The 25,819-nt window shown below is 36.7% G+C and overlaps 1 protein-coding gene across 1 annotated transcript; it reads left to right on the forward strand.

The window, feature by feature from the left end:
• The first annotated feature begins 5,671 nt into the window (after positions 1–5,671).
• Positions 5,672–21,258, forward strand: CATSPERE (catsper channel auxiliary subunit epsilon). The gene is given in 7 exon segments (XM_042796118.1): positions 5,672–5,675; positions 6,745–6,900; positions 10,456–10,543; positions 15,139–15,192; positions 16,695–16,728; positions 18,108–18,194; positions 21,109–21,258. Coding segments are annotated over 7 exon segments (573 nt in total).
• Positions 21,259–25,819: the final 4,561 nt, after the last annotated feature.

Consider the following 25,819-nt stretch of genomic DNA (forward strand, 5'->3'; position numbering starts at 1 on the left):
GTACGTCAGCAACGTGCCAGTCGTGGAAGCATACATGATGCACACTTACATAACAGCTTTGAAACATTTCCTTGACAAGAAACAAGTTCTGGTTTGTTTCAACAGTGAGTAACGCCCGTTCCTTTGCTGCAGCAGAGCAAGCTGCATATAGCTGCTTAGCCCACAGAATGGAGAGAGACTGAGGAAGGGCTTCTGGGGGAACTATGACGGCATTGGAGGACAAAAAATTCTCCTGCATAAATTCTTACTCTTTCCTCCTTTATTTCTGAGAAAGGAGGTGCTGCTTCCCTCAGTTGTTGCCTGTTCACATCAGAAAGAATCAGAGTGCAAGACTAGCTTTCAGCATATGTATTTCCTAAGTTAATATTGTTACCTTATGTGTTGTCACAAGAAGAAATACTATTGCAGTGACAGAATATCAGTGTTTGTTAAAAAACTATCGACTCGTGTCTCTTTTCTTACTTGCTAGAAGTTAATTTTGTAGATCTACGATCCTGAAAGTGCAGATGCTTTTGAACTGAACCACACTGCAATTATTCCATCACAAGTAGGTTGAAATGATGCCACTTAAGAAAAAAGTTAAAATGGATGTCTTGTGAAAATTTAGCAGTTGAAAGTGGAACTGTCCTATTGAAATATACTGCCTGCATTCATCTTTACTTATTTCCTTTCACGGTGTTAGGAAAAATAAATTTGCAAGGTTTTCTCTCCTGTTAATACTGCAGCAGTAATACAGGTATAATGAGTGAGGTAAAACGTACTGTCTGCTTCACAGAGATAGAATAATTAGCAAGTTTTAGTGATTCAGTCAGATTTTAGTCTTGTGAAAATTATATTCAGAAATTGTAACTGGCAGTAACGTGACAGTTAAACAGAAGTCTCTTTTCAGATTTCCTCATACACCTGCATAGCAAACTGTTGGGAAAAGGTTGAAGCAAAAGCATTGTGGAAGTCGCGATATGTGATAAGCAGGGATGCCAATTTACTGGTTTAATTTAGACCTAAAATGTGCCAATCTATTGTACAAGCTGATCTATACAGATAGATCTCTGAACTGAATGGATATTCATTTAAGAGATTATCCCCCGTGGATTAGTTGTAGGGATTAATATGTGCAATAAATTTTGTTAGGAATGGGTTTCTGACCTAAACAAATGGCAGAAAGTAATTAGTCTTTGGTACAGTATCCAACACAAGGTATACATGCATAGCACCCCAATTTATTTTGATTTTTTAATTATTATTTTAAGTTGCCATCATTGTATCTTTTCATTTTTTTAACAGTTGTTACTCTCTTCAAGATTAACATAAAACAAAAGAAAAAGGTAGCAATATTAATTGTATTGTGAAGGCATTTTTGTTGTTAGATAACTAGATGTTAGGAAAGTGGGTTTGTTTTGTGTCTGCTGCTATCGAAAGAATGCAGAGGAAACTGAACTTGGCTCTGAGTGTTGTATATTCTGAAATGAATATATTGAGTAAATATGATTTCAGTGGTATGTCATTGTTTGAAAATTTATAATATCAAAGCTTATTCCGACTTCAGAATTTCAAGAGCGAAATGTTGTAATAACAGCCTTACACTAGCTGGACAAAACTATAATTCATAACAACCTCTATTTTATATAAACAGAGTTCTCAGATGCTCAGCAGGCTGTTTTGGAATTTGGGACAGGAACCTGTTATTCATACCTACATGAAACAAGAAAAGTACTATTCTCAGAAGCATCCAAAATTACGGTATGGGGTGTTTTGTCTTATTTGGTTTGCTTTTTTGGTTTGGTTTGGTTTTTTTTTTTTCAAAGTGCTATATAAAACTGTTATACTTCCAGCTCTACAAACAGCTGTTGATGAGTAGGGCCATGATGAGAGATATTGATGAGGCCCATGTCTGGGCCATTTTTTTTCTACTTTGAGATAACTTTGTGCTTCAGTAATGATTTTGCCATTTTTCCTTTTTTTTGAAGACAGCTTGTCATTTACACGTTTAGCTGCTCTCTGTTTCATTCACCATAGTAAAACTAGTGTAGGCCTTTCTGTGAGTCCTAAAAAACTTACTGCATGTAATTGTTCTACCATCTGTATAGAAGCTCATGGAGTGGAAAACAAGATCAAAAATCACCTAAAATTTTTACTGTAATGAATGTCTTAATTGTCAAGTTATAGGTATCAGCTCAAAGTTCAACATATCCTCCCATTCAGGTACACTATTCCTGAAAGTTCAGGACCTCTGTGAGGTATTGTGTCAAACACCTCATCCTCATTTAGAAAAAAATCTTGGACAGATACTCTTCTTCACCCTTCTCTAGATTTCCCAGCAGGGGATTGCACATTTTTACTTTATGTGCTGATAATTCAAGCACGATTTAAAAAAAAGTAAGGTAGCTCAGGCAGAGTACGATTCAGGTTCAGTTAAACTGCTTCCAGTGTCTCTGCTAGCTTGTTTATGATAAAGTTCAGGTATTTGTGCAAAGTACCACATCTTAGACATTTTCTTTTACCTGTTGCTGAATAATTCAGCATTTTCTGTGAAACAACAGTTAATTATAACCTTGATGAGTTTTGATGAGCAGTTGTAGGGCAATGGCAGTAGTAACATAGTTCTAAACATATGTGTTAAAATAATACCCAAAATATTAATCCTTCTTTTAATGTTTGCTTATATTACAGACATGCTTTGACTGGAGGTTTGTATGTTCTGTGAAGGAAATAGGATAGCAAGGAAGTAGTTGGAAGGTGAGGGAAAAGTAAAAGGGAGCCTAGAGCCTCCTCATACGACAGCATCCACCATCAGGTGATGTTTGTAAGACCTTTTTTCTTAGGAGCATCGTAGGATTTCAAAGGATTAATGAGTTTGGGTTTTTTCACAAGCATCTATTGTAAATTTTCTTAAAAATAAATAAAGGGATTGTAGTAAGATTTTGGTGAGTCTCAACAGTCACAAAAAGACAATTCATGTATCCAGACAAACCTGACATCTGAAGCGCTTCCTGAGGTGTTGGAGAATGGCTAAGGGAAAAGGGACATGGATCTAGAGATCCTCTTTGCGACGAGAGTCTCTTTTAAGTTGGCATGAGTAGGCCTCAGTCAGCAAAAGTGAACAACAGCAAGAGTGAATCCCGTGGGAAAGTACTGACTAAGGTTTTGAAATGAAACATTCTCTATCTCATCAAGGTTGGGAAACATTCCTTGTTCTTCTTTAATCAGTGGAGGATGGAGAAATGAGCATTCTTTGTTTCTCCTAAACTAACTTATCTGGGTCTTTCCCAGGGCTTGGGCCAACAAGCCCTGGCACGGGCTTGCTTGTATTTTATCCAATCAATGATTGACTAGTAGGCATAATTTGTAGAAGGATTATAAAAGGCTGTAATGAAAATCAATAAACTGAAGCACACTTTATCACTCATACTGAGTTGGCTGCGTTCTTCCTCCTTGGCCTGAGTCCTCGGCTCGCCCAGCCCGGCACTGAGGCAGTGCCATCCTCTTCGATTTCTTTCTTTTCTGTACTTGGACCCCCTGGTGAAACTCTTCTGCACTCTTATTTTTAGTATTTTGGATCAGTAAATGTTAGAACTAATATAAAGACTCTCGTACTGTCAGTTGCTCTAGTTTTATCACGGCTTACTGCATTTTAGAGCAATTACTTCTTTTCCCCTTTAAGAGTATGTAGTATTCACCATATTTGGCAGTGTGCTGTGAAAACACAACAGGTCAGCAGTGAAAAAAATTCCCAGTTTTTATTTGATTGTGAGCTCACGAGAAAATAGAACAAACCAGTAAGTAATAGTGAACATACCAGGAATTATGTATAGCAAAAGTATTTGTCACAAGTTTTGTGATCTGTAAAATCTTATCCTACATAGGCCTTCAGTGAAGCTAATCCAAATACATCAGAGATAAATTTTGTCATGGGGTAGTGAGAATGACTCTGGGTTTACGTTTTACAAGGGGTTCTCAACTGCAGATGTTTCCTGCAGCATATTCGCCATCTGACTCTTACCCGTTTTACACACTCTCCTAATTTCAATTATAAGACGTTCCTAACTATTTTGTGACTTTACATTCTTTTTTAAAGAGTTTAATCTCAGCATGTAATCAATGCTATGTCTTATACTGCAAGAAACATATATGACTTTTAATGGGATGGGTAGTACTGTTTATGTAGGTTTGGCTTGCTTTCCCTTGGTTGTTATATATTGCACCTTTCTGTTTTATCACTAGATGGCAACATAACAACACTCCATACCAAAAGTTGCTCTAACCAGAAATGGGCTTTTTTTATCTCATTTTTCACAGCAGAGTTTAAATAATTCACTCCATCCACCAAAATGGGAACATATGCATTGTGACAATTTCCGTAAATTGTTTCTTAGTGGTTTGAGTTCTGGTATTAATTTTTTCTACCTTATTAACTGCTGCTTTTTTAGACAACTAAAGTGCAGAACAATCAAGTAAGAGAAAATAACATTGCTTTGTAAATAAGCAGTCTTTTTTTCTTCCAAATAAGGAAGAGAGTATATTGATTCATCTGAATCATCTCACCTATGCTTGGTTATTTTGCGGAAACACATTTTACTTAAGCCAGTGGCACTTCTGTTCACATCTACAAGTACAGAATTTGTAGCATTTTTGCCTTTCCAAATATTTAATTTACTGAGATAAGTCTGGAATTTAATATATCTGTTGATAGAAAAACACTGAAGTAAATTTGGGGTGAAAGAACTTGTAGCAAATAATCATATGCAAGAGTGTCCTTAGCATCCCTCTTGAGAGCACTGAGCCTATAGATTAATTCAAATCTAGTCAGACTGGACAGGATGATTATCACTAGACAAGGCATGAAAACTGAAATTTCAAACTCATTTTCTCAAGGGACATGTTTTCCAGTGAAATGAGAGAAAAAGAACCAAGACCAATCTTAACTGAGCTACCAGCTTTTTTTTGCTCTTGTAACCTTGGACAGACTCAACAGTTTTGCTCAGTATTTGGTAAACAGTCAGTGAGAGGCTCTTGGGCTTCTTAAGTCTCCTCTGAAACTCAGTAGCAGCTTCTTAGGAAACTCAAAACAGTTTGTAAGAATAGGAATAGGTTCTGTCCTCTATCACATTTTCTCCAGAAGCCAAAAGTGGAAAGCTTACACTCCTCCCAGGTCTGCTTTATACTGAGCTGAATTTTTCAATTTTTAAATTTCTGCCAGCCCTGCTGTATCCTGATGTAGTGAAACAGAACTGTTTGGTCCTTGATATTGGAACAAGTCATCTTCTTCAGAGATGCTGGCTTTTTGCACCCTGTCAGATCCATTATTATCCTATGTATTTAATGAACAAGTTGTATTATGTCAAGTGCAGTTAGGGAAGTAATATTGGAAAGCAGCTACTATTAATTGTAAAGTAACAAAAATTATTTCTGTGTCTTGATTAATTTGCATTATCCACACTCTCTGTTTCCTGGAAATGTTTGCCAAGGAAACTTCTTGAGTTTCAAACTCACTTCAGACTTGATGTATTGGAGCTACTATAGCTGTATTCATACCAATGTATATCCTAACAAAGTACCTATACTGCTATGTACCTATAACTGGGAGGACCACACAGATTGCTGATCTCTGTAAGGAACGCATCAATGAATGGATTAGTAGAATTAATTAATAATTCTATGGAATACACTGAGCATGGGCAAGTGAAGCGTATAAGCATAAGGATATAGAATTACATAATGTGATTTGTTAATTTTTGTAGGGTTCTCTAACTTAGTTGCTTACCAAGCATACCAATATTCTCTGCTTTCAGTACTTAGAATACCTGCATTAGGGATGCATGTGTAACTGTCAGTGTGATGCACCCATACACACACACACTCTGTGTAAGAAACTAAGAATTCTTCCCAAAGACTTAGAAATTCCCAGTATTCATGACTATTTCTCTTGTCAGGTTTGCCAGTCTGCATGATTTATGATAAGCCTATTCCTACATATAAGCCTATTCCTACACATCTTATTGTCTATTAATACAACTCTTGCTGAATTATCAGTGGTCCTGATCATCATTTGCAACATGGCTTGATATTAGTTCTTGTTAATCTGTTTTCATCTACACATTCCAAGTAGCTCAAAGAAGGCTGTGGGAAGGGTGGGGAGAAGGTGTCCTCAGTAATAGTGAAAGCTGTGTTATTCCATGGAGTTACGATGTTAAAACCATTAATTTTTAACTCCAGATATTATCTTCTCAGCCAGATCTTTCAGTCATGTACAGTTCTTGGACAGCACTGAGATAGGAAAACGCTTGGTTTGGTAAGTTTGGAAGTTAAAGTCCATTTGCAGGCAAATTTTGATCTTTTTCTCCCTGATTTCATTTCATCATCTATCTTCTGGAATTAGAACGCAATTTGGAAATAATTTTGTACCACTGAAGGTGCAGTTCTTCTAAGAATGTGACATTAATCATGTAGCTGAATTTCTTCAGTCAGTTCAACCAACTGAAGTTTTCATCTTTCAAGTCTCTCTGTTCATCTGTTGTTTCTTCCATTTCCAATTATAGACAGTCAACCTACCTGCAGTATCTGATGACATCCTAGCAAAAATACATGAAAAGCCAACAGTATTTCAGAAATGCTTTGTTCTAGATACCCCTTTTATAATTCCAGGCCCCAAACAATCATTTCCTAGCAAGGAAGATGACACCTCACTTTGTTCCCCCCAAAATAGTGACCCCTCCATTAAATGGTCTGCATGTTTTCCAACAACAGCAGTTTTATTATAAAATTTTAAAATTTTCTATATAAATGATAGATTCAAAACTTATGTAAAAAAAGAAGTTCCCTCAGATGCTTTGACTGAAGGCCTAAATAACAGTGTAACTGATGTGGCTCTAACAGATTATGGAATCATATTTTTAATAAATGGTACTTTTTATAAATGAGAAGCTAATAACTTTTTAAAACTTGGAGTGGAACACAAGCTTCCTGAAATTGAAATAACTGAAATACATTCAAGATGTGTTCATCTGTCAATCCAGTGCAGGTAGGTTATCTGTAGTTCTCATTTGACATTTAAGATATGGATGGTCTTCATTAAATGCCTGGATTAATCTGTTTTAGATCTACTTTTCATTGATGTAATGCTGGGTTTGGAATTAGAAATGACCGGACAGCAACAAGTTTATTTAAAGAACATTTTTAAATAAGGTCTGCACACTGTCTGTGGCTCTCACTGCATGAGCTCATGCAGCCATATGAAATCATTTTTGGGATCACAGCTTAAATTTGCAAATGCATTTCTGTGAAGCTCTCCTAATTATATTAGCTGAAAATGTATCCCAAAACATCTTGATTTCTTAATGTACATCCTTGGCATGAAGTTTAAAGATATAAAGGACATGCAAGGACAGAACTGGGAAAACCCAAGCTTGGCTGGAATTTAAACTAGCAAGGGATATGATGGGTAACAAGAAAGGCTTCTATAGGTGCATCAACAACATAAGGAAGAAAAAGGAAAACGTGGGCCCACTGCTAGATCAGGCTGGAGATCTACTAAGGATAAAGAGAAGGCTTTATAAGGTATCTTCCTCCGTCAGTCTTTATTGACAGATTCTGTTTTCAGTCTTACCAGGTCTCCATTCATATTTAGTAACTTTTGTGGGAGCGAGTTACTACCTACAGGATCAATTGATCTAAATAGGGACTACTTATCTAAGCTGGACATGCACAGTCCACAGGACCAGACAGGATATCTTTAAGTCTGCTGAGAGAGCTGGCAGATGCCATTGCAAGGCCACTCTTCATCATCTTTGAATAGCTGTGGTGATCAGGGGGGAAAGGCAAACATCTCAGTCATATGAAGAAGGAGAGAAAGAAGACAAGGGAGAACTACAGACTAATCAGCCTAAACTCAGTCCGTATGAATACTATTGATCAAATCATCCTGGAAGGTATTTCCAGTCACAGAAAGAATGAGAAAGTGATTGGAAACAGTCAGCATGATTTTACCAAGAAAAAAGTCATGCTCGACCAACTTGATCATTTTCAGTGAGAAGATGACTGACTTGGTAGACAAGGGTGTAACAGTAGATGTCATTTACCTTGACCTCAGCAAAGCATTTGATACACAATGAATGACTGGTGCACAAGGTGGGTGGAAAGCTGCCTGACCCCAGAGGGTCAACAGTTCAAAGTCTAACTGGCAGAGGTGGGCTGATGTGTGTAACATCTCCATCAGTGGGGTGAAATGCACCCTCAGCAAATTCACAAATTACAGAAAATTGGGGGCAACAGCTAATAACCTGGAGAAGTGGAAATACCTCCTCATGACTGAAACAAGTTAGTCTATTTTCACATCAGCTAGTTTCCAGAAGGGAATAGAGCATAACATGAAAAACAGTACCCAATACAGGGCCTGGAAAATGCATATATATCTGTGCTAGAAACACAGTCAATGAAAGTAAATACACCATGAGTGGATTTGAGTAGTGTTTGAGCCATGTGGTCAGGGACAAGAAGATAAAAGGTAAATGCGGCTGTATTCAACCACGAATCAAAATAACAATAATAATAATGCTTTGTCATTATTATTTTCTGCTACATTTTATATTTTGTTAGCTCGGTCATTGTCTTGACCAGAGATGTCCCATCAAGAAAATATGATCTGAGAAACCCTCATCAGAGTTTTGGAGTATTCAAGGAAATACACAGCAAACATCTGATTCTCGTGAGGAATTAATACTGGAAACTCTTGCCTCCAGGGTAAAAACTGGAGCAGTATTGTCTCAGGAGGCTGACTAACAGAAGTCCAGTCTTCAACACCTGAGTCAGAGAAAGTTTACTCAACTTCATGGCTCTGATGTTCATTCAGAGTTGGGTTAAGAGCTTCCCTCTGTCAGAACAGCCTGTTCTCCAACAGGAGTTATGCTTGCTGCTCACAATTTTGGTAAAAGGAACATTTGAGCTTATGGTGATTTTGTTTGCTCACTCACCTCTGTATAAAGGTAGTAATTTCAACCAGGGTGCAAAAAAAAAAAAAAAAAAAAAGATCAAGGCACTAATGGTTGCTCTTCTTCCATGTAGAATGGTCTGGAACTCATTCAAAATTTCAATCATATCTGAATTTCATTAGAGTTAGGAAATTAATTAATCTGCGCTCTTTCCCAGACTCCCTGTAGTTGGACAACAGACTGATCTTAATCTGAATAGGACCAAATTATTTAGACAAAGGAGTTTGTCTTTCATTCTTTCTGTAGCCAGAGGAACGAAAAACACAACAAACTCTACAAAGCCTGTTCAGCTGAATAGCACCTCTACAGTGAAAGTGCTGTCAGAGATTAAGAATCAGAACTGAAAAATGTCAGACATCCACAAGCAGTCACTTGGAGTTCCACCTACAATGCCATTGTAAAAGCATCTATGAATGATAGTGTTTCTTAGAGCAATCTTTTTCTTAACATACACTAACTCCGTATTATCTCTGGATGTGAAGGGGATGGTTCTTGTTATCACCATTAGTATGGTGGTTTATGTACAGTGTCAAAGAAAAAGGGCTACCTACCAATAACCAAAGTCCTTTGAGATGTGTACGCCATATGACTATTCATCTTCTATCTCTGGAAGAGGTCCCCATAGAACTGTTTACATCTAGAATTATGGGGTTGAGGGGACTACAGAATATACGGTGTGGTCTCCTTTATGTCCCTGTGTGCAAAAAGTTGAAGCATGTGCATGCTTCATAAATACTGCTCAAGCCATATGGCTTCAAATACTAACAGCACATGCATCCAGAGTGGCAGTGTGCCTATGGGGAGTATATCTGCAAAAACTCCAGCTAGCAGAGTAACTTCCTACTTTTTCAGAAACATTCCTGTATCTGAAATGTATATAATTGCCACTAGGTATTTCATTATCACATAAAGCATTGTGCAGTATGTAAGTATTTTACAGTAGTTGATCACTTGGTGAACTAGTTTGTTCAGTCATTGTTTTATTAAAGACACTGGTATCCCCCTTCCTCATATGAGATCGTACACGGTAACACTACTAGAGTCAGTAGATTGAAATTTATACAGTCATTAAAGGCAAATTAAGGAGTTTGCCTTCCTTCTTCAAAACACACTCCTTATATCTATACCAAGACCCATCTTCTATCCCCATGACATCCAGATTCTTAAGCAAAAGAATTCCAGATGATAAAGGAAATGATCCTGCAAGATCCTGTGGTTTCTTCTTCTTTTTCTTTTAAAAAAAAAAGTGGGAATGAGATTGAGAGGGCAAAAGATATATCTGTCAGCCACTAGGCATAGCTGGTCAAAAGGTTTCTTTTTAACTTGGGGTTGTATATGAATGAAGTACATGTAAATATCACATGAGAAAGATAACAACTATAAGAAAATTTAATTTTAAATAAATACAGCTATTATATTTTCTAAATTTCAATTACACAAATGTGTATTCTTTCTGGTTTTCTTCTTACAGACTACTTTGGGAATATATTGATAAAAATGAAAAATAACATCTTACTTGCTGGAAGAGCTGACTTAAGAGAATTAATAAAGCTTCCTATGTGGATAAGTGGAAAGAAAAACATTGTCCTTTAACTGAATCCATCTGTTAATGTATACATGTTATTAATTGATGGTTCTAGAATATACTGCTAGGCCTATCCTTTAGAAATTGGAATATTTAGCTCTACATTTAGCTCTGAACATTCTTGCTCAGTTGTAGCTTTTCAACACAACATGGATTTGAATGTCTACTGTCTGGACATGGGAGATGAAGTTACATATTGGTCTCTGATAGCTTTTCAGGAGAAGGTGGCTGTAAGTACATCTCTGGAAGTCTACAGGCCAGACCTACTACAACTAGAAAAAAGCAGCAGTTGTGACATTGCTCATGGAATCTGTGTTAAAAATAAGGTAAGGTTTTGGGGGGGGGGTTTAAGTTTCTTTCAAATATATGTTTCTTTCCACTAAATTTTACCATATGGTTTCATTTTCTGCTGTATTTGGGCAATATTTGGGGTAGTCCTTATGCGTATGTAGAAGGAGCAAAGAAGGGCTTCTTTCCACGTGCATTCACCATTAGTGAGACTTCGCAGTGGAGTATACGCTCACATAGGTCCATGCAGATTAATTTTCTACTGATATAGCTATTATTTAGGTGTATTTCCTTAAAACTATAAATTAAAATAGCATAGTAACTAAGGTCAGCACTGTATATTTGTAAATTAACTACGCAATTCTGCAATATTAAGGCATATTTCTTAATAAACATGAATAGTAAGTCACATAAGCTGGAGATCATCTACCCAAATTTAGGCATATGGAACACACTTAAATATCTCATAAGTGTTTCTCAGCATTTCATCTTGTTTATCTGCCTCCTTCCGTTCTGCTGCTATGTTTCATTTGGGTGTCTAATGACCCATACATGACTGAGACACTTCATTCTTTGAAGGAGATGATTTCAGCTACTGTTAAAATAAGCACCTCAACATGTAGCCTTAGTACAGTGCTCTGGTAAGGGACCAAACAGTATTTTAGTATGTATAAGAAAGAAAATGTGAATAAAAACTAAGAAGATCAGTTTGCTTTGGTGCATGGTGTTGATAAAGCTGAGGCTAATATATTTCTGTCCAGTTCTAACATCCCCTGTTCAAAAGGAATGTAAAAATACCAACAAGGCTTTAGGATCACAAAAATTATCTGGTAAGTGAAGAAAAAGGTTTACAGTGTGATGCCTAAGAAATCAATTTGTTTCATGTTCAATAAAGGAAAGTGGCCATTGCCCTCAACATTTTTGTAATGCTGGCAACTCTGCACAAGAAACTGTAGGTAATTTAATGTCAGGCTTAAGTGTTCCATCAGGTATGCTGTAGGAATTACAAAGGTATGGTTTTCCCGGTGACCAAATTACTGTCTGTGAGGTGAAGGTGTGTTTGTTTTCACTCTTGTTTGAAGCATCAGTTTGAGCACAGATGAACATGGTATCAGATAGACTAGTTGGGAGAGTGTCATTCCACAGATGCATGGGTTGTTGGACCTTGTTCTTATGTTTAAAATTAAATACAATTCCCTGTTATTTCAGAGGCTTCAAACCTTCTTATGTCACAAAGTAGTCACCTAAGAACTGAAATGCTTTAGTTGACTAAATTTACTGTGCTTTATTCAAAACAATACGGATGGAATTAAAATGTCCTGAGATACTCAGAAAGCAAGAGTAGATGCCTAATAGTCCTAACTACTGTGATTTGTACGCTTCACTATCAGCTTTCCTTTACTTCTTCCCATAATTACACTCATTATATTTTATAAGTTATTTTGCCAGTCTCATGTGTCCCCTTAAATTGGTCTGACAATTGGTAATGAGCTTAGACTCTGTACTGTATTTTGGTTTGTATAGCTTCTCCTGCTTTCCATCCAAGACAGGATTCTTACATTTTCAGTTAGGTGAAGTATCCAGCCAAAGATCTTGGCAAATGATCCACAAAGACGACTAAATACCCCAAATAGTCATCATTCTTTGAACTCATCTTTGAATCCATCTTTGAATCAGCAGTACTGCATTCCACATTAAAATCACTGGCATTGAAGGCAGGATTCATTCCTTTTTTCTTCATCCAAATACTCATTCATTTACCAGGAATCATCAGACAGTGGTAATGACTCCTTCATTTTATTGAGGAAGCCCACCATTTATTTAAGGTACCAGATGATTTTAAAACCTTCTTCAACAATTAGCACAGACTTTATACTTTGGTGAACTGTCCTGTAGTCTTCTTCTGGATTCTTCTTCCAACTATCACCCATGAGGATCTCACTGCCAATGAATGAAACAATCCTATATCTATCAGTAAATCTATCATTGGCAGGGCCCTACATCTTGCACTCCCATCTCCAAACACACCAAGTCTTAGCAGAGTATACCATATTCCTCTTTAGCTACAATGGGAATCAGCCTATGCCATTGATAGTAACAGTGATGCATAAAAAAGCAAACATGTATTTTCAGTTTGCTCTGTGCACTTGAGGAGAAGGACTGTAAGGGACTGAGTGCCCAGAATTAGCACATGTATTCTTCTGCCCCCTTTTAACTCAGATTAGCAAATTTATCAAGCCTACTTTATGAGCAGAAATTACTTGTGGTTTCTGAGATAATTCTGCTTGTGTTTTGCCCAAGCACACCCATGCAGTCAAATCTGGTTGTTTTCAGGCAGGTAACTAGTCACTTCTGTGATGTGATTCCATCTTTGAGCCCTTCATTTAAGCACGTGTGATTATTTCAGACCTCCTCCTCTCTGCTCTCTCCCCTCAGCATGCTGTTCAGTTTCTCTTTCCATATCAGCTCACACCTGTAAAGGTGGCAGGAGCCTCAAAATGTCTGCGTGGATATGCCATTCCACCCTTTTTTTCCTCCATCCAAATCAGTCAAAATGGATTGCTTCTTGGCAAGTTACAGAATTCATGCAGCTGATTCTACCCCAGGATTCAAGGACAGAGGTCTTTACATTAATATACTTACGTACAGAGCCATAAAGACCCTTGTGTGCATCTGATGAGAGCATCACTATGCTCTGTATCAAAGGACAAAGTTGTCTGATTATTCTTTTGTCAGAAACGGTTGATCTTTAAAAGTTTTGAATCAAGATTCCAATTCAACTCTGATATTCTCCTTCAAGGAGTTCTAAAAATGCTAGTGAACAAACCTTGCCATTTCAGAATCTCAGATCACAGATGGGAAATACAATCAGCTGTCTTCAGTACTGTTTGCAAGGACCGATGATTTTCTGAAATTGGTTTCTTTATGGAAAACTACAATAGCAGCAACTAGATAAGTATTCTGTTTTAGGGCCACCTGAGTCAACAGTCTCTGATGGATAGATTTCACCTGTAGTGCTACAGTAGGTTGTCTTATGCCTTTCAACTTATCTCAACACAAGCCAGAGTTTTGCAAAAAGAGAATTCAGATAGGATGTCTGTAATTCTGCTTATTTCCATCTTCCTAATTCCAGATTCTACTGCACCTGTTAATGAGTTCAGTAATAAACCCAAATCTCCCACAACAGTGACCAACCTCCCACCCAAACTTGACTTTTCTCAATTTCACAGTGTGGTTTGTCTGCAAACTAAAAAAAAAAAAATCTTGAATCTGTTGACATTTTCTAAGCTGTCTTCATTATCTCACTTTAATTGAACTTGTGTTTATCTATAAAGACACATTCCATAACAATCATTAATCCATCCTCCCAAAGAAAAGTTTATTCTAGCATTGCAAGAAAACTACTCCTGAAACTAACACTGAAAAATGTAGCCTGTCCTTGGATTGCTGCTGTAGTATTTTAAAAGTAACCAGTAGTTCTAATAAAGTCAAACTTGTTTCTCTGAAATCAGTAAGCGTTTAAAAATCACTGACTGCCAGGACTGACTCTCATAGTCTCTCAAACATCCACCTGTAATAACCACAATACCTGAATTATGAGAGTGGGAGTAAAATGGGTCACTGACATTGTAGGTGATGTGATAATAAAATAAGAATTAATAAGTAGTAATAACAGATGCCTATTGCCTCCAAATGAAATTACCTTGATTATTGCTGCATTTCAATTATTTGGTGTTACTGATCTATTTCAAAATAGATTCTAACGCAAATTCTTGTTTTGGGCGGGGGATTCTTTCATAGAGAATTAACCAGCAGTGTTACGTCATCTGAACTGCAGCCAAGCATCTTTGAAAACACACATAAATTACAGCATCAGGCAGGCGCTAGAGCTTGATAAAGTAATTTAAAAAAAAAAAAAATATATAGTAACAATGCTTCTCAGATTCTTATGAGCAAATCCTGACCCACTGCCAGGAGGATTTCACTCCAATTCATATCCTTGCAATTAACTAACATCATATAAAATACCATAAACACTGTCTAAGTAGAAATGCAGAAGAGAAGAAGTGCACAGTAAGGTATTGATGAAAAAGTGTTCAAGATGAGTAAGACATGAAACAGTTTGTAACAAGAAGGGAGCCATAGTACTGAACTAGCATGCAGAATTGGGGCAATAGCCATTATCCCCATTAGTAGTGACCAGACTCCTCAAAGCACATGGATAAGATTCATTTCTGGAAGGTTTCCTGGGTAAACTAAAGTTTGTATTTTTTTTTTCAGGTATATTACTTTTATGTTGGCTAGTACTCCAGGAAGGCATTTTGTTGTTGAAAGGTAAGTTTTAATAATTTATTTACTTCTGGGTAACTAGTTGAAATAAATGCTAATATAGTGGTATTTTTAGCCTCATATATATCACTTAATAGATTTATAAAATATGGGGTGGGGGATGGGGGGTTGCTGCATAAATGCATCCAAACAATTGTAATGTTTATCCTTTAGAATTACGTATAGATTTATATAGCTTATAATTTCTGAGGAAAAAAAACTAGCAAAATTTTTTTTTAAATAAATGTCCAACTTTCCATATTATCAATTCTCATTATCATCCCTGTGAAAGCCAGAGTAATGTAGGTACCCTTTATCCTGTCTTGGGGCAATGGGATGAAGATGATCTGCAGTGTGTTCAGCCTTATTTTCCTAAAACTCTATCAGCTGTTTACATCCATGATTGGAAGTACAGTATTATTAACTCAAACTTAATTTTCATACTGGTATTTCTGACATATCAAAGAGTTCAGGAATGTAAACCCATAAATGATAGATCTCTTTTACCTCTAGAATTAACTTGAAACTAGACTAAAAATCATGCCCAAAGCCAGGCTTTTCATATTTTCTTTAAAAATTTGTATCCTTAGAAAATTCAGTAACATCCTGAAATTATTGTGAAAGGGTTTTTTTGTGAATAGACTTCAGAATACCAAAATAATAGGTGAAAAATTATCGCACAAATAATGATAATTCTTTAAGCATAGAACAATGAAAAATCATTTACATGTTTGTACACTGCCAAAATATTAAATGAAGCTGATTTATACAGATTATTTTTTGTCTTTTAGGCCTGCAGACGTAGTCTGAGAAAAATGTAATTTCACTACCTACAAAATACCTGAGTAAGACACTGTATTAACAGCCCAAAGAAGATTAGGCATATTGGGACATACTGTCATATGAAACTGAAGTGCTATATTTGATTATATATATACAACTTCATATAAAATGAGGCTGTTGTGATATTAATGTTCCTACCAGGTTTTTGTTTTGTTATAGTACAGACACAGTATTTGTGAACTTAAAGTGAACTAGTATTCTATGTATTCTCTACCAGAATAGCCTGATTGAATCAATGCAGAAAACTATTGAAATATTTTTTCTTTTCTCAAGATTATTCCCTGCAAAAACATTATCTGTACCTGATTCCAGCAGGCTAATGGGCATTTTCTGTAGTTCAGAGTTTCACCGATTTTGCTGTTAAATGAACAGTGTAAAGAAACTTGGGACTGTAATTTTTCTGATATCTAAATTTTTAATTGCTAGTTCTGGGTAATGCTGTTAGCAATAGCTGGCTACAAATCTTTACAAACTAATGTCATTGATTTTAAATCACACCAGGAAGTTTAAATTGTATAGTAGAAAGAAAAACTTGCTGCTTATGTTTTTAAGTCATGAAGAAGAGTGGCAGGTTGAAATCTTTCTGTCTAAACAATTGACGCTATGTCATATCAAGGTAAATAAAAACAAGAGGTTTAATGATTGTTGATTTTTCGTTTCATTAGGAATTTTCTGTGGAACCCAGCAGATGAGGACCAGGTAAGAGTTACAGGTTTCATTCTAGCTGGGCTGCTTATGAAAAAGAGAGGCAGAGTGTGACATTCAATATCTGAATAAAACTTCTTTTGTAGGTAGCCTATTATGATTGGGATAAATATGGTTGCCTAATGGAACTTCATTATGAGGAGCATTTCCAACCTGTTATTTCCTTGTAAGGAAACTGCTGATAAGTTGTGAGCCATGAGGAAGACTTCTTATGCCGAGGTCAGGTGGGGAAGTGAAGCTGCAGGAACGCAGCCAGGTCCAACGGGATGAATAGTGTTGCCAAATCTTTATGTTCCTTTTCGCACATAGTACAGGATGCCTTGGTTTTAGTGGGTATTGCTGTGTCCACATCGTTGCTGTAATTGCAAGATGCCTCAAGATGTCTTAGAGTAAAACGTCTTGTCAGCATGCTGCCTACCTGTCCTAGCCCCTGCAGCGGCAGCAGCTCTACATGCCCGCTGATCCGTGCGCCCTTCTAAATACAAAGGCTGTTTGTGTGCTTATGCTGTTTTACTTGAGATGTCACATTCCACATGTTTTACAGATATGATGGTGATTTGTATGTTAGAAATGCTGAAGCAAATATATTATGTGAGAGGAAAGGCAGAGCTGACTATGGGTACACTTCATTCATGAAAGAAGTAAGTCATTTTACTGAGAACGTAGTTGAAATGTTTTATGTATAATGTTCTACATGCAAAGTATGACTGTTCTTACACATGCTGAGACCTCTTTAGTCTGAATGGATGTACATAGCTGCACAAATTTTTAACATTTCAACATTTCACATACTAGACTTAACCACATAGACTATTCAAAGTTATGCATGTGGGAGGAATCGAAACAATAAAGTAAGGAAGAAAAATGTGCCCAGTAGAATATGGCTTAGGAAATGAAACTTCAAAAATCACTTTGAAATTTCAGACTGCTTTCTCTCCAAAGAGAAAAAAATTATATGCACTAATTCACATTGTTATCAAAACCAATTCTACCTGATCTATTTATAATTAAAATTAGTATATTGCTTCCTTTTTCAGTAGGATGACAAAGGATATTTAAGCCAACTCCTCATCTACCTATAGTGTTACAGGAACTCTGGTAGCCTCCTCTGACAGCTCAGTTTATGAAAGAACTCTTTGACACTCTTCTATGTATACATATACAGTTATGCCAGAGGTTTGGACATGACCCTATTTCTTCATTTGAAACCCTGACAAACACAATTAGCTCTTAAAGATAAGTAAATCAAATATACTGAAGCATGATGCCACCTTTTCATGTACCATGCTTTCACATGATACACATTTAAAATTCACATTTTTAATCTGTTTGGCTTTGGTTGTTTTTTTTTTTTCAATTTGTATTTTTAACAGGCAGGTTGTCTGTATAAAGCACAGTCATGGCCCGTGATGCTTAAAGAAAGTACAAACTCTACATTGGATAAAATCTGGGGACTACAGGTATGAAAATGTATGTTTAGAAATAGCTGGTGGATTGCGTGAATAAAACCTGTTCTCTTACTCCATATTCTTGCACTACTGATACGCTTGGAGGAGAGGGGCATGGTGAAGCACTGACAGGGTGGAATAAAGCTCATATGACAATACTGCATTGGTCTAACCATAAAATGATCTAGAAGCATAATTTTGTGCTGAAAATACATTATCAGCATTGTTAGTTATTATACTGCAAGAAAGACAAAGGTGTCACTTGATACTCAGTAAAGCATTCTTTGTGGTCAACAATAGGAATAACTGAAACTCTTGTAATACAGAAAAGTGGAACACAAAGAATAGTGCTAGACAGGAAGCCAGAGGGGGATTACAAAACTAGAGAAAAAAATTCCTCAGATGCAAACACACACCAAGAAGCTGTAGGAAGAAGAGTGGGCTCAAGCCAGTGGAAATACCAATAAGCAACAAAAGTTGTGTTCATCCTTCCTAAAAAATAAAAGCAAAGAATGGGTTATTTCCTGCACACAAGGCTGGAGTATCTGGCTTGACATTTCTGCAAAATCTTGTCTTCACCGTGTTGTTCAGGGAGACAGAAATTTGTCTGAAATCCTTCCCATATCAAAGCCAGAGACAGTTTTGTTACCAATGACAGTTTGGAAAGGATTCCATTTGGATATCCTACTTATCAGTAGTTTCCTTGTCATTTAGGTCAACTTCATAGCATTTATTTCCCATCTAAACAAAATTGTTTCACTGAACCCCAAATCTGGGCTTTTGCCAAAACAATTCTTTCTTAGATAGAGATTAAACTTCTCCCAGTGCAATTTGTAGCCATTGCCCATTGTCTTCCCCACGTGGCTCCTTGTGTAGAGAGCTCTTTTTGCTCAGCATTGCTCTTTTTGCCTTTTGTATCAATAATATTATTGATACTATGCTCTAGGAGAGGCTTGGCTTTCAGGTCAGCATCAGACTCATTCCTGATCATACAGTTAGCAGAACTGATGTACGTATTTCCCCCAGTTTCCTGCCTTTCACAGGAGATTGTCAAAGTAAGGTGGGATGAAGACCAAGTGCTTTTGCTGGCCTTCAGCCATCTAGCCTTCCCTCAGGAACTTTGGCTTCACTGACCTTCTGAGACTTTCAGTCCAGAATACCAGGACACTTCCATTATTATTATTATTATTATTATTATTATTATTATTATTGTTGTTGTTGTTGTTGTTGTTGTTGTTGTTGTTGTTGTTGTTGTTGTTGTTGTTGTTGTTGTTGTTGTTATATTATACCAACTTTCAGTATGTTTTTCTATTTAAATCCCTTTTATCTAACTGTTTGGATGTGGATGCTAGTGAGGTTAATATAACCTCGCTCTTACCAGTGAGGAACGTTTTTGTAAACTGGAGAAAGGAATCCAGATAAGGAATCCATACAGGCAAGTTGAAAAGGCTTTCAGATCACTATTCATGAAGATCATATTCTCCATTATGAACTCTCCTCCAAGCAGTGATTCTTTACTGTCTATTCAAATTGAAGAGTTCTGGTCCCTCTGTTAGCTTTGCTAGAGCTCTGATAGCTCTGACAGCTCATTTCATGCCATGCTTTAGCCTTGCACAATTAGGTTAAATATATTATTCTATGTGAAGATTAATCTGCTTTTCCCACCCTCTTGATGGTAGACTTTTGAAGAAGCAAAGCAGACTCAACTCTCCTGCCAGCACACTATTCTCTTAATGGAACCTTAATTAAATTTCTGCATCTTTTAATAAGAAAACCCTTTGAGTATGGGACTACAAGCCTCTTCTAAACCTGTCCACTAAGATAACCTCTTCGGTCACCATTACCTTGGCCCATTAGTATAGGTAAGAGTCAGTTCCTCATGGCTGACCTTTTTTCTAGTTTTCTATAAAGATAATGTTACTTTTAGGACACACATAAAACCCTTACCCAAGACTTTTTTAACTTTTATTTAGCCAAGGAAATGCTTGCATGCATCTTTTCTTCCTAAACCTCGTTCTTCAGCAGAAGCAACCCTTCACATTTTACGTGTTAGCGTACCCTCTCCATGTATATTAACAGGATGATATTCTGACTAACAGAGCTTACACATACATACCAATGGTATGAATTTATATACATGTATATATAGACAGTATGTCTTGAGAAATGCACAGGAAGTAATCTCCTTTTATTTTTGCTGTTTGATTGATCAGATTCCCAATGGAAGACATGCCAGGAACCCACAAGTCTTATAAGGTTGAAAGAATGTAAAGAGAATGTATGAACCATGACATCTAGAGTTTTTACCTTCAAGCAGCCAAGCTTGTTGGGGAAAAAACAGAATATGTTCTGTAATATCCACAGAAATAATGCTTTGTCCTGTCCAAGAATTTCTTGTCCACAACTTTAGCTATCATTACGAAGCATGTTCATGCCCCTTTCAGAGTGAGGAAAATATTTTCTGAAGATTTTCAGAAAGAAATTCTGAGGCATCTTCCAAGTTCTCTATATGCTTTATATTCTGACTCTTCTGTCTAGTAGTAGCCTTGAGATCTGTACAATAGAGACTGAATATGATAAACTGAATACAGACAACTGTAAGATCAGAAAGTTCTCTAAGTCTTTAGGAGAAATACAGTTACTATAAGGACGGGTAAATGTGTTTGGTAAATATTGGCAGGTTCTTAATAGCTCTGTCAAGGGACTGAATTATATAATTTATGTTCATATGGTCACTTAATTTATGCTCAATTGAACATTTATGTAGAAGAATCTATTAATAATTTTCAGCCACTACTTGCCCATGAAAAAAACACCACACCAAATCTGTGTTGGTGTTCAATTGCTTTTCAAAGTTACTTTAAAAATAAGTAACTCTTCTGTTGTTTCTGTTCAGAATTACAGATCCTGTTTTGTGTTTCATCAGATCAGTACAAATGAAGGACTGCGTGAGCAGTACCAGATTTTAAACAGCACTTTGAACAATTACATTGTTTGGGCTACTAGTCATAGTGCCATTTGTGTGTTCAGACTGAGGATATTTGATCGAAACTACGGGCTATTGTCCTTTTCTTAATGTGATAAACTGTAATGATGTGGGGTGGAAATGGATGAAATGCCTACCATTGATATTTTTTAAATATTTTGCTCAGGATTTCCTTTGGGTTTGGGTGCCACCAATATTTTCAATTCTGCCTAGCTCTAACTTAGAAATGAGGTTGTCATTTCTCAGACTCCTTGACTTTTCCATTTTTCAGGCTAATCCACAGCATATATACTAAGTACATAATCTGAAAGCAATAAGGCATTTACAAAAAAAGAACCAAACTATTTGTAAATAAACACAGGTTATCTAATCTTTGAAAATGCCCTATCTTACATTTTACAAGAACTTACAAGATTGTCACTTCTATTCAAGAATATTTGTCTTCACTTCAAATTAACAATTTCATATTTCAATTTTTCTTGATGAAAAAATCAATTTTTAAAAAATAAATTGACCTGTATAATATTCAGTGTACTACCCCACATCCCATATATTCTGGGAACATAGATAAATTCCAGAAAGAAGTCAATAAAATAAACTGGTATGTTCACATTTCCTGGTGGCTTACTTCTACTAGCCAACCTTACACTTGAAACCAACAAGTGCAAGGATTCACAACATGAAAAAAGGTCCTGGCACAGGCAGGAGTTCTGGCTTTGCTTCTCCCCTTCTTTCGAATCTCCTTGCTTGAACCACCAGCACAGATGTCAGATGTAAAGCGGTGAGGACTGGTTAATGCACTGCAGTTTCTGCAATGCTCCCTGCTTATACTAAGCCTATACTTATATTTTATATATATAATATATATATTATATATTATACTTAAGCTTATACTAAGTAAAGAGAGCAGTTTCCCAACGTTTTCTAACCTCTTTCAAAGCCATAAATGTTCCCTTGTATCCTGATCTTTGCAGAGACATGTTACCTCCTGTTTAAACCTCCACAAGTCCTGCTGATACTGCTGGGATGACTCTTGCAGAAAGTGCTTTTTCCAAGGCAGAGGACACCCAAAACCGTGCATTTACATGCCTGAATGCTCACAGAAGTTGATTTTATGGCAGAAAAAATAATTGTAATTGCAAATGTGTTAAAAAATGACTATGTACTTCATTTTGACTGTTACTTGTAACTTTAGAAGGTTTTGAATAACGTTAATAATTTAATAATTCTAATCTTCTTATCAAGAACTTAAATTTTTCATTAAATATATAAGGATGAGTGGCTCTGGGCACTGGACGGTTTCATAAGATTCTCTGGTTTTGTTCTCAGCTGTGAAAATAACCTAGCAGGGCTTTTTTACATATTTCAGTTTTTGTGATTTAAAAGCATTTTTTGCAGTCCATACATAACATTATCCCATTAGCACTTCTTCAACATACCCACACACCTCAGAGAATTGCTTTAGTCAGCCTTACAACTTATGTGACTAGGTGAAAAGTGTTCAGAGATATTACTCGGATCCCAACCTGCAGGCCTCAGCCTGATAAACCAGGATACTACCTGCTTCTCATTCCAACTTCTGTGGTATTTATTTTCTGTGTTCTGTACAAGATACCTGGAGTTGGAAAGCTTTTTAAAGCAAATGAACTTCTAAAGACCCCAGTACGGTCACCTCTTACTAGGAAAAGGCTTTATTCTTGTTCCTAAACCAAAGGAATTGCCATTGACTGAAAAAGTCAATTGACATTGACTGAAAAAGCAAATCCTTTAGGTGTTCCTATTGGGTTCTGAACTGTGATGACCATGCAGATTAAAAGAAATCCGTAATGATTAACCAAATAAATATTGTCATGAGTTACTGTACTGAGTGAATGTATGGCTAGTATGAAATCCAAGATATTCTTGACTAATTAAGGCAGGAATCAAAAAAGATATTGCATTTTATTCCCACTTTGTTTACATTTCCAGTCAGATACATCTAGAATTATGCTCTATTCAGTCATGCCCTTCAGCTTTTTGGTCGTCAAACACAAATATACTACTAGTAACATACTAACATTACTCAGCTTTCAAGAGAACCAGAGCAAGACTTAAAGACCAGTATTTTACTCTCTGTCACACTAGCGACAACCTATAAAACAAGTAGTCAAAATATGGTGTCATTTTAGACAGCTGAAATACTGTCTTATTAATGTTTTTATACGCACTTTTTATAACTCTATAGTATCGTTTAATGTATTTAGTTTCAGTTATAAAGGACATGCTGTTCAATACAACTTTAACTGATTTGTGAGTACAGGTCAGTGGTGGCCAATAGCTTTTAGCAGATACCTTTCAAGTCGAAGTAAGTTAAGCTACAGTTGTGAGCCTCATGCCTGGGTTAACCTCACCTCCTCACAGATTTCTCTGACTTACCTAAGCTATTAGTGTATCATTTCCGTGTGAAATCTGATAGAAAAATGCACGCAAAGTTTCCACTCTACCCAAGGGACTGCAGCCTGATCAGTTCCCATAAGAAGCAGCACAGTCCATACAGGGAATATTGTATGTTCCTCCAGATATTTTTTTTTGATACTGTATGTTTTACTTCTTGTTTAACAAATGCTAATTCTCACTTTAAAGCACATATTTGGATTATATATCTTCAAGCTTATTCTCTCCTTCAATATATAAATGTAAGCGCTACAACACTTGTTATAATAGTTAAGTGTCTTATTTGAATCTATTTTTGCACTTCTAGCTAGGATTTTCTTATTGGTAAGTTAAGATACCTTGTAAAGCTTATACTGTTAATGGCAATTGATCTATTTGTCCTAAAATAAGTTTAATAAAACTTCATTGATAAATAAATGATTGAATTTCTCATAATCACTTTGATATTCACAAGTTTATGAACATTTTCATAAAGATTATAAAAGCTGTGGAACTCTGGCGCAAAGAATACATGATCATTTTAAATAATTTGCTACTGATTCATTTTGCATGATTCATATCCCATCTCTTTCAGTACAGTTTGTACCAAGACAGAATCAGAAAAAAATCAGAAATCAACTTTGAAATTTCACCTCCAGTGAAAACAGTCTGTTCCTACTGAACACTAAGTCGGTCTTCCCTTGAGAGAGGATGGTCCCGTGGGCTGAAGCACAGGTGAGAGCCCTCTGGTTTCTTCTGGAGCATCTGCACACCTGCGTCTCACCTTAGCTGCGCATATGCCAAATGCAGGAGACACACAGGAGGTGTGCAGCAACGTCTGTGCGGGGTGCTCTACATCTCTCCGTGAATCTTGGGTGCCTCAGCCTTCTCTCAGTTCTCTTTTACGACTGAAAATTGATGCTCCTCCAATCTTCGTATTTCTATACCTTTGAAAACTTAACAGACAATGGCATTTTCCATAAAAATGAGAAACCAGACTGATCTTTAATTGTGTTTCTCCCATACAAAGATAGGAAAATGCTATGGCATAAAGTAAATGTAGTACAGATAGGTAGACAATGATTATGGTTTGTGTTCTTCTCTGAGGGGATTTTCTGTGTTCCTGTTAAGGGTTCAAGCAGCTTGGCTTTCAGTTTTACAGGGCCGAAGTCCCTGGGTTCACACATTAAACTTCTTTTGTGGTGACAGTGCCCACTACTGATCACTGGCCCTTTACCAAATTGCCAAACCCATCTGAGTGTGTTGGAGTATGCCCCTGACACACTTTCTCACTCTCCAAACTACTCAGATAAATGCAAACTGCTATAGAACATACCATATAAGGCATAACTTTCTGCAGTATTCACACGTGCTTGACATTGCTTCTGACACCTAGCTAATCACAACCTATTTGCTCAAAAGAGGGATTTTCCTGTCTTCTGCAGATAACTGCGTGAAAAGATAAACCACATCACTGAGAAAGTCAGAGCCATAGTGTTGTTACTACTCCATGTATTAAGTCTAATATTTAAATGACAGAATTCAATTTTTAAGTCAAATAAATTACACTTGTGGGATTTATTCATATCATATGAATTTTATCTCTCTCTCCTGTCACTACAGGCTAGGAGTTACGTTTTCGTCTCCTTTTTCTTCACAGTGCATCCTGTAGACGGGCAATGAACAGGACAGAATGAAGACTAAGTGATTCACTAGAAATCATTCCAGCACTCTCCATTTCTCTCTTCCAGTTAATGTATACAGTTAGTTGGAAATGGAGTCCCTGCCTTTTCAGACAAGGTTTTTTACCGCTGCAGTTTCTACGATACAATCATATTTTCCTCAGAACTTCCTGATACAGAAGCAACTTCTTCCCACAAAACTTTTTGGTTTAATAACTACATGAGTGTTTCCTAGCTGTCAGCCAAAGAAGCAGATGAAGAACATGACCCAAAGGAGGTATGGACATCCTGTCCACAGATTTATTCTTTTACTGGCCAAGTAAGGCATTACTGCCAACAGTCCTCACATAGCTAAGATGAACCAGATATTCATACACCAGTCTGTCAGGCGTCTGAATTTCGTATTTTAACAACCAGTATCCAAACCTCTGGTAAGTTTTTGCAACAGTACTAGTCTCCTCTAACCAAAGACCTTTCCCCAACATAGGAAATAAACAGATGCTTTTTTCAACTGCCTGCGTCAGCTGTGTTGTAGTACTGGACGGACGGAGCGGTTC

This window comes from Tyto alba, unplaced genomic scaffold (assembly GCF_018691265.1).
Source record: "Tyto alba isolate M040663 unplaced genomic scaffold, T.alba_DEE_v4.0 Super-Scaffold_22, whole genome shotgun sequence".
Classification (NCBI taxonomy): domain Eukaryota; kingdom Metazoa; phylum Chordata; class Aves; order Strigiformes; family Tytonidae; genus Tyto; species Tyto alba.